At 53.6% G+C, this 10,325-nt stretch overlaps 1 protein-coding gene across 3 annotated transcripts in view; it reads right to left on the bottom strand.

The window, feature by feature from the left end:
* Positions 1–4,925, bottom strand: part of RAB40C (RAB40C, member RAS oncogene family) — a 36,957-nt gene extending 32,032 nt beyond the window's left edge. For 2 of the 3 annotated variants that reach the window (XM_062503238.1, XM_062503236.1), the window contains exon 1: positions 4,429–4,789. In XM_062503238.1, coding sequence (XP_062359222.1) covers positions 4,429–4,582 — 154 coding nt within the window. In that variant the 5' untranslated portion in view covers positions 4,583–4,789. Of the gene's footprint in view, positions 1–4,428; positions 4,790–4,907 lie in introns of those variants that run through there. The other variant, XM_062503237.1, reaches the window with a different exon arrangement.
* Between the last annotated feature and the right edge of the window lie 5,400 nt (positions 4,926–10,325).

The following is a 10,325-nucleotide window of genomic DNA, read 5'->3' on the forward strand; positions in this document are numbered from 1 at the left end:
AGGGAAAAGACATCCAAAGTTGTGGATCACTTAAATAACCTGGTAATTAACAGGTTGCAGTCCCCAGGCAAACAGTGGCAGCTGGAGGGAATCGACCACTTCCGAGGGCTGGGCAGTGTCTTCAGCTGCCTCTCCTGTTCCTCCTGCTCAGGAAAGGGCAGGAAGCTGCACTGCCCCAGCCCTTGCTCCTGGCATGGAACCCCAGCCCTGGTGGGCTTGCTGCTGCTGCCCAGGAGCTGAATTCCTGCACTTCTGCTATGGGGGAAGAGCTCTTGGGAAAGATGCAGTTTTCATCTGAGCCAAAAAACATGTCAAGCAGCTATTGCATTGAGCACTTCAGGTGCCTTTTCCCTGACACTGCCTTGGGTCTGCACAGCAGTGGGATACAGAGCACCTAAGGATGGTGCTTGAATAAAACTACTAAAATGCAGCCAAGGGACAGGGCTGAAAGGACCTCAGTGCATTAGGGCTGGTGTCAGCACCAACTCTGTGCAGGGCAGGGCACTCATTTCAGCTTTTCTGTGCTCACTGCAAGATCAGAGCGAGGACATTGGCTGCATCCTCATCACTTTCTTAATACAAGCTGAGGACAGGAAAAATAAAAATAAAAATCCACCCCCTTTCCAGTCAAAGCCATCTGCTCCAAAACACGCTCTACTCTCTCCCTAACACACATTCCTGCTTTCCTGTGGGAACAGCAGTAGGTGAGGGGGAAGGCAGCCGCAGAAAAAGCCCTCCAACATGCAAGGAGGGAGCACATGACCCTCAGGTCTGTGTGGTGAGCCCAGCCCTGGCCCTGCTCTGGGGCACCAGCACTGTCCCATACAGCAGCAGGGGGCCTCGTGCCTGCTAAGCACAGAGCGCTGCCCTGACTCAGCCAGGGCTCAGGGCTGCCTGCTCCAGCAAGCCAACAAACCTGCTGGGTGAGATCATTTCAGCACATGAATAACCAGCTCTTCGAGAGTGGATGTGTGACACAGTGGTGACAAAGGCACAGGTCCCTCAGGTGAGGAGCAGCCTCATGCCCCTAACGCATGGCACGCACACCACCCCTCTACTTTCACACGAAGCTCTACCACATCTCATGTCCCAAACCACCCTGTGAACACAGACACTTCTGTCCTGATTCCATACTTGGGGACGGATGAGGACACACTCCAAGTGAGCCGTTTAAAGACCAAAGTGATCTGTGCAGGGGACTCATATCCAGTTTCACTCCACGTCTGGTGTAACCCCGTGGCTCATGGCACAGGGGCCAGAGCAGCCCCTCGCTGCACCTGGGGAGAGGGAGTCAGCGCTGACAGCAGAGGGCATTCAGGAAAAATGCAGCATTTTTGGTTCCCAGGTGAGATCCTCCAGCTGTCCAGAGCAGCAGTGAGGCTCTAAGAACAGCATCCTGCCTCTGTAACTACAGATTTGGGAAAGGGAGGGTGAGAGCTGGGAAGAAGGACAACACTGGAAGCCCAGAAGAGCATTAATGTTCTCCCTGTCACAACAAGAGTAGGAAGGCTTAATTCAGGGTCTTCTGTGGATGGCCAAGAAAAAGCAAAAGCTAAGTCCAAATCAGTTACAATATCCAGCCACAGGACAAAAACAACACTCCTTGCTCTTCAGAGGGCATGTGCTTGGCTGATGCTCCTGGAGACTGATACACTCCATAGCTCCAGCATCAACCCAGTAAGGAACACACAAGTGACAACTGGACCTCCAATTCCTCCTCGACATGCCACCCTTATGTCACTAAAAGTTTCATACTCAGCGCCCTCACAGCTTGGTGCAGCAATGGTCAGGGCATCGCTCACATCTCCTCCTGCACCCGGAGTAACAACCACCTCTGCTCCCACAGAGCAGGCTTATTTTGTCAGCAATTTAAAGAAAGGACATTGCTGAGGCCTTGCCATGCACCATAGGAATTGCAGGGGCTAATTTAAGATGTGCCTGATTTAGAACGAGGTGTCAAGCTGCAAGGCTGTGTTGAGAAGTGACAATTCTGTTCAGGGACCCTTAAAAAGGATGGACAGAAGCACCTATAGTGCTGTGTGACAGACACAGCTCCCACTGCATCCAAGGATCTCAGATATGGACATAGGCAGGCAGAGGTCGCTTACAGCACCTAAAAGCCAACAGAAAAGGGGCTTGTCATCTCTCAGGTGTGTGCTGATCAAACACTCAGATCCCCACGGAGTAGAAAGGAATTTTCTCAATCCCTTTTCTAATAGGCTGAGTAACAGCAGCTAAAATACAGAGCTACATTTACAGAGCTTCACTTCTAAGGGTGTGCCTTTCCCGAGCTGGAAAGACAATCCATCCCACGCTGCATCACAAAACCTGGCTGCTTACAACTGTTTTTCACACAACAGAGTAAAAGCAACAGACCCCAACCAGACAGAGAAGGCAAATGCTCTCTCCCCTTCCTGCCAAGGTCAGGGACCTGAGCTCCACACAAGATGTCCCCACCACAGGAGCAGCCCAAAGCACACACCAGCACAGGTAAATTGCACTTTCTGCACTGACCAAAACAGCGGTAGATTATATAAATTATTTTAAAAAAATTTAAAATTGGGAACTGGGAGGGGATGAGGACAAGGACAATGTGCCTACAAGTATATTTACAAACAGAACCTCCACATAACATTCTGGCATTGCTGTTTTGGGATGGCATTAGGTACGTGTCAAAGAAGATGCCAGGCTTGAGCTGTTCCCAAAATCCAAGAGCCTTCACTCAGGGGATGGTCTATGTCAGGGCAGGGGAGCAGCATGCCCTGTCAGCACATCCCAGCTGTGCCAGAGACACAGGGAGTTCCACTGCCAAGGCTGTCAGCAGAATCAGCAGGATCAAATTCTCTTGGATATCAAAGCCACTCCAGATGATTATCCTAAAGGTGCATTGCTTCCCAGAATCAACAGAAGCAGAGACTACAGAGCATATATTACTGTGAAACAACAGAATGTGACCTAATTCTCTAATTAGGAATGGGCTCAGTTGCCCACGGAGGACAAGGGACGGTTCTGAAATAATTCACTGAGATTTCCTTATTTATTTTTCCAGCAAAAAGATGCTGTTATTTAGTTGCTACAAAACAATGGGTACTGAGACAAAAGGTCTATAGTCATAGCCAAAATCCCTGTTCTTTGGGTTTCATGCCTCTACCAAAGACCCCATGTAACTCACTCCTTATTCCTATTCTGTCTGCTTCAAACCCACTTCAATCAGGAGACAATTCCAACATAACACTTCACTTAAAACAGCCACCCCGTTACACTCTGCATAGTAAACACCAACCCCACGGAGCAGTTCCACAGCTCCCAGGTGAGGCAGGTTCTCCAGAAACACAAACTCTCTTCAGGGAAGCTCTAAAGTGCCCAGCACCTCCTCGAAGGCAAACCACACCAGCCCAGCCAGATACCCGAGGAGATGAACACAACCAACGCCTTCTCCTTCCTGAAGCACTGCTTCCAGTTCACAGGCAGCTCCACTTCTGAGTCACCACCTCCCCATATATCTCTGTGGAGCAGGTGTGCTCTGGCAGCAGCTTCTGGGGAGCTGGTGGTGGCTTCAAGGACCGAGTGTGGTCGGAGCCACACAGCTCTGCAAGCTCCGAATTTGGCCAGTGCACAGCACCAAGGAGCTCCCGATTCCCTCAGGCTCCTGATACAGGCAAAACTCGGCACCACCTGCTCCTGCCTTGGGTCGCAGTGATGATGCAGGGTCTGAGCCCTTGGGGATGTTATTGTGTACGGGGGAGGGGGAAGGATGACAGATTGAAAACCACAGCAGGACCTGCACCCCGCCAGGCCGTGCTACACTGTAACTGCAGGAAATGCACAGCGCTACTCCTTGGCTCTTAATTACGGGCTTGGGATATCAGAGTTAATGGTCTGTCATGGGCTCCATCGGGAACCTCGATGCTGGAAGGATCAGGAGGATCAGGCAATCCGGTCGCCCCCGGTACAGCCACCGAGCCAGAGCGGCTCCGGGCTGGGAATCAGGCTCCAGTTCTTTTGTTACAGTCCCTGCTTCCTATGGGAACGGCTCGGTCCTTGTGGCAGCCGGGGAGAGGGAAGGCAGCCCTGCCCTGAGAGCGGGCCCGCTTGGGAAGGGTCCGGCTGCACATCCAGGGATTACATCAGATAGCAACCCCTCTGCCCACATTCTCCTCCAGATTTAGGGCATTTCGAGGAGCTGAGGAGGCCTCTGAACTGCCTGCCACGCGCTTCGCTCCCAGTTAATGAAAAAAAAAAAAAAAAACAAAAAAAACAAAGGAAAAAGAAAAACAACCCCTCCCTGCCCGCCAGCTTGGCGCTGGGGTACGGCCCTCAGGGGTCCCCGCGGGATGCAGGTGACAGCAATGGTGGGGGGAGGTGACAGCGATTGGGGTGTGACAGCGATGGGGGTCCTGCGGCCCGGTTTCCCCCAGCCCCCCTTACCGTTGCTGTAGGCGTAGGGGGACTCGGAGGCGCCGTCCTGCAGGCTCTCCAGGATCTCCCCCTTCCCCACGTCGCTGTCGCCCACCAGCAAGAACTTGAGCAGGTAATCGTAGCTCTTCACCGGGCTGCCCTGGGTGCCCATCCTGCCTCTCATCGGCGGGGCGGCCCGGCCCGCATCCTCCGCCCGCCAGCCTCGGGCTGCGGCCTCTGCCCCGCCGCCGCTCACCGCCGGCCGCGCATCTTCCGCCGGGGCCGCGCTGGGACCTGCGGCGGAGGAGGAGAAGGAGGAGGAGGAGGTGGAGGGGCGGAGGAAGGGCCCGACCCGGCCCGGCCCCGCAGCGCCCCCACCGCTGACACGGCTCCGCTCCGCCCTCCCACTCGCACAAAGCGCCACCGCCCCACCGGGACCCGATCCCGCCCCGCCCCGCCGGGCCGCAACACCGCACCGAGTCAGTCCCAGCTCCGGTCCCGCCACCCACCTCAGGCGAGCCGGGCCGCCCCCACCTCGCGGACCCGCCGCGTCCGCCCGACTCCCCGGCGGAGCCTCGGCCCCGCTCTCGCCGCTCCCATAGGCTGAGCCGTGCGTCAATCAAAAATGGCCTGGCCTCCTCCACAAACCCACCGTTTCCATAGGCTCGGTCACACGTCAATCAGAGTCGCCCCGCCCCGACGCGCCCCTCAGAGCTCAGGGGGCAGGGCCAGCGAATGGCCGGGCGGCTGCGGACTACAGCTCCCGGCGTGCCTTGCGGGAAGCGGGGCATGATTGGATAGCGAGTCAGGCGGGGAGGAGCACCCGACGGGGGGAGAGGTACCCGGGATTGGGGAACATCCGTGTGCGCGCAGCACTCAGGTGTCATCCAGGAAGGGGAGGCATCCAGATGTGAGGGGCACGTAGATGAGGGGGCATCCAGATGTATGGGATATCCAAGAAGAGGCGACACCCAGGATTTGGGAGCATCCAAGTATGAGAGGTGTGCAGTTGGGTGGGTACGTGGGAGGGCGGGAATACAGGTGTCCTCCTCCAGATATGGCGTGGGTATCCAGAAAGACAGGCACCCACAGTTTGGGGGCATCCAGGTGGGTGAGCATCCATTTATAGCTGGCAGCAGGTTCTTGGGATGGGACGTGTGGGGTAGGGGGCAGCTATAGTGACATCCTGTATGTCCCCAGGGAATGAGGACGGCAGTGGGCCTGCAGGTGCCAGGCTGAGCCTGTACCCAGGACTCCTGGATGGTCTCCACTGGAATCCTTTGGCATTTGCCTGACATCCCTGAGGAACCACTCCCAAACCCAATCTCAGGGGATTCCCAGCAGAAGGCGTGGAGGATCCTCTCCCTGCCGTCATTGCTGACAAATCCCTGTGCTGAACAAAGCATCCTGCTAATCTTTCCAGAGCTGGGCATTTCACCATCGATGTTCCCAGCCTGGCTGCTTCCAATGAATCCTGTTTCAATGACCATGTTCCCCAGCCCGGTGAGCACCACAGGTGCCCATCAGCCTGCAAGGATCCTGCAGCTCCCTGGCTCCTCGGGGAGTTTCTGCAAACCAAGCTGAAATCACTTGGAGCTGAACTCACTGTAAGAGCTGATCACCTGAACTCCAGGCACTGCTTGCATCTTGGTACCTTGTGGCTGAGACTGCCTAGACTCCAGGAGAGGCTGTTCCTTGAGAACTCCCTATCCAGGTACATTGGTGGCAGCCAGGGGCTCTCACCCCAGGTCCTAGGCCACTACAAGCTGAGCCTCCAGCAGTCACCCTGCCCTGTCGCTGTGCTGTCATCAGACAGTCACACCGTGCTCAGCAGCAAGTCAGACTAGAGGGAAGGGCTGGATTTTCCCCCAATATCTTTATTCTGGTGTCATCAAAATCCACCTAAGTTCTGATTAAAAGGTTGAATTAACCATTAAAACCTATCAGTAGAACAAAGCTCTCCATCCTTAAACTCACACACAAGTACTGGTGTGTGCAGCATCCCTCATCCCTGCTGCAACTGGCACTGCTGGCATTGTCACTGTCCTGCTGGCTGCCATTGCTCTGCCAGCAGAACTGGAGCTGTGATGAGCCAGTGTGAAGATGAGCCAGTGTGAAGCCAGTCTGGTTCCTGAGCCAGAGCTTGTTCCTGGACTGGTGCATGGGACTTGTCTGTGTTTCACATCACCAGGCTGTGTTTCACATCAGGGCTGCAGTGGGAAGGAAGTCACCTTCAGCTGGGGTTTGTGGTGACATTTAAAACAGTGTCACTGCTGCAGGAGCACTTTGCTCCCGCTGAATGCCTGGTGTTTCACGTGAGGGAAGGAGAAATGCACAGTGGGTTTTAACTTCCTTGCCAAACCTCACTCACAAACACACACTTTTAATGGAACTCTCAATAAGTCAGTGCTCTTTTATAATACTTTACTTAAAACCAGAAAACACTGTGAGGAGGATTGATTACAAGAACTGAGAAGGTCTCCCAAACTTCCCCAGTGCCAGATGTTAAATAACAGTGGTTGGGAGAGGAGCTGCAGCCGATCCCTGCCCTGAGCTGGGTCTGGGTTCTGCAGTTTCCCCCAAACACCTCCACCTCTCCACGCCCCAGCATCTGCCTGGAATGCAGGGGGGTGTTCTGTCACCTGCAGCACTCCTCAGTGCAAGAGCACTCCTCATATTTAGCTTGCTGAGATGGTAAATGGGGAGTCTGATCATTCCTGGTTTGAGGCCCAGGCATGGATAAGGACTGGAGCCAAAGGTGACAGACACTTGCAGGAACTCCTAATTCAAAATGGTGAGCCAGAGGCAAAGGTGGTGGGCACTCGGTTCTCATCCAGGAAGGCAGATCAGCTGCCTGCGTGGATTGTTCTGAACATGTTTTTCCTGCACCCAAAACTCCCGATCCAGCTGGAAAGCCCTGTGGCCTCCTGTCATGTGAAGGATCAGCTGAGATCCAGACCCATTCCCTATGTGTGCACAGCACATTCAACCTGTTCCACAGGGCTCCACACTTAGGCTGTTCTCTCACCCTGCAGGCCTGGACACTGCCGAGTTTGGGGTTCTGCTGTCCAAGCCCCCAGAGCTCCCAGTGTGAGCTCAGCACAGGCAGGAGTGTGGCTGGAGAGAAAGTGCTCTCTGCTACCAAGTCCAGAAAAGGACCAAGCAACAGGTCAGAGATCTGAGTCAATGCACAGGCACCCCCACAGCCAAGACTTTAGCCTCCAAAAGGCAAAGGGGCTGCTGAGCAGTCCTTGAAGAGGGTGAACAGGAGCAGAGATAACATAGGACTGCTAATGTTCACATTCACTGAGGCAATCTGAGTTCTGGCGTTGCCAAGCTCTGCACAACACAAGGACAAGGGACGTGAAACACATCAAACCCTGCCTGAGAGCAGGGAACACCTTTTCACCGTGGGGGTAACCAAGCACTGGCATGGGTTGTCCAGGGAGGTGTTGGAGTTGTCATCCTTGGAGATATCCCAAAGCCATGTGGACATAGTCCTGGGCAACCAGCCTTGGGTGACCCTGTGTGAGCAGGGGCTGGACCAGACAGACCAACACAACCTCCACCGGTTTCCTGTGATGTAACCAGCAGGTCTAAGCATACTGGGTAAATCACTGAGGGCTAGAATTAAGCAAGAATATAGTGCTGGAGCAGCAGAAAGAAGCAGCATGGGGCAGAAGGAAAGCAGCTCGTTCTCTGCAGGGTGAAATGAAGATCTTCCTGCCTTACAGTACTCAAAGTCAGCATATGGGCTGCACATTTGTGCAAGAGTCTCTGTGTGGGCCTGAACAGGACACAGTCCAGCTGCAGCACCAGGGGAAACTCCCAAACCTGTAACCAGAGCCTTCAGTGCAGTGTAATCACTGAGGTCTCCTTTCAGCATCATCACATGCTGTCCTGGTTAGAGGAAGAAAGTATTTCTCCAAGGCAGAATTTCTCTCGAGGATAGAATTTTCATGCAGTGAATCACATTTTCCTTCAAAAACCCCCTGCCTAAGTAAAGAGGGGGTTTGTGACAGCACTGGGAACCAAAAGGTGGGAGAAATAATAATAAGGAAATGCAGTATTAAAAGAAGTCTGTAAGATTAGAGTCTTTGACTGATGGCTGGCAAAGCCTGCTTGCTGCCTGCTATAAGGGGTGCGTGGTAGAAATGGGAGATCTGGAATTTTTAACTACTTCTCATCCAAGGGCTGCTCTGGATAATATGGATCTGAGGATAAATCAGAGCCTTACCAGCAGCCTCTTCCCTGAGGAAATGCCACCGCTGGGCCAGTCTGTGCTGCCCTGGAAGATGAGGCTGATCCTAACTTCTAATTAGAGACATGACATAAGGTCAAGTGCTCTTGAGCAGGATGTCTGCTGTGTTGTTATGATGTCTCTGCACAGAGTCGGAAAAGGGTGGAGGAAGACTCTTTCACATCAGGAACTGGAAAGGAAGAGGAGAGATGTGGCAAACATCCAGCAGAAACAACTCAGATGCTCAAAAACCATTGCGGGATCGTGGGCAAGGAGAACACTCAGCGTGAGGAGCAGAGAGGCAGGTCAAGCACCAGCTCAGGTGACACAGGAGAACTGCACCCACAAGGAGCTGCCACTGCCCAGTTGGGCTGCTCAAGGTTCTCTGTTGCAGAAGACTCAGGATCTCAGGTTTGAGGCAGAGCTTTTTTTTCCCTTTGGTAGTTCCCCACCCCAGAGTCAGTATCAGCCTTTAGTAAACAAACCCAACACTGGAACATCTGATACATCTGGCAGGCTCCCAATAGGAAGGTCACAGTTGGTTTTTATGGCTCTGTGCTGTCTCTGGGGCTTTCATGGCATTTGATCCCAAAGGACCAGGATTAGGACCACTATCAACTGTCTGGTACCACAGAAAGATTTTAAACCCCAGGATATTAGAAACATTACTTTCACAAGACCAAAAATAACAAAGTTTCTCACAGCAGTCAGCAAACTGAACTGTGAAGGCGTGGGAGGAACCAGGGGATATCATTTAGGAGCTCCAGGGGAAAGATGAGAGGGAGGTAAGGTGTAAACCTGCTCTGCTCAGTGCCAGGTGAGAATGGGGCTCATAACTCTGACTTCAGCTGAAGTGAAAATGTTATTTAGACCATTCATCCACTAAATGGATCACAGCCTGCAGTTATTCCCACCTGGAGTGCAGAGAATTTCTCAGGCAGTGATAATTCCAAGACAAGAAGATGCTGCACAGGAGTTTTAAGCACGGATCATCAAAGAACAAGCTCTCTCCAGTTTCTGCAGGCAGGGATGTCCCAGCCAGAACCTGCAGATGGTGGGGGGGGTTTGCCACACTGGCTTTCCCCAGTGATGTGCCCTGGCTCAAGGTGACAGGGCATCATGTAGTGCCCATGGAGTCCTGCCTCCCTCACATGTCCCTAAGAAACCTTGAAGGCCTTGGAGCTTTGCCTGCTGGACCATGCACCTGCCTGCAGAGCTTCCTTCTCTCCTTCTCAGGCTATGCCTGAGGCATAGAGGCAGTGACTGCACCACGAAGGGCTTCTAGCAGCTCCAGACAACCCAAATACATCTGGCCAGGGACATCTTAAAGCAGGGAGGGCACGATCCTTCTTTTCTGTGACAGCTGCCAGCACATGGATGAGACACAGGGCTGGGGTAGGAAACTCTGACCCTGTCCGTGGGTATGCTGACTGAAGGCTCCTAAAGCCCCAGGGCACCTTGGCTGCTAAAGCCCACTGGAATAAATACAGAGGCAGCCATGCAGAGAAGGGCTGGGCACTGCAGCCACAGCATCTCCTCTTCCTCCTCCCTGTTTGGTTCCTTGGCCAGCCAGAGCAAAAGGGGCAGGATCCAGCACAGCCCTCACCTGCCAGTGCAAAAAGTAGGGTACAGTGACAATGACTCCTTGTTTGAGCTGGGGCAGAGGAACGAGCAGAGCTGGAGGAAA

The sequence above is a fragment of the Cinclus cinclus genome, chromosome 16 (genome assembly GCF_963662255.1).
Source record: "Cinclus cinclus chromosome 16, bCinCin1.1, whole genome shotgun sequence".
Taxonomy (NCBI): domain Eukaryota; kingdom Metazoa; phylum Chordata; class Aves; order Passeriformes; family Cinclidae; genus Cinclus; species Cinclus cinclus.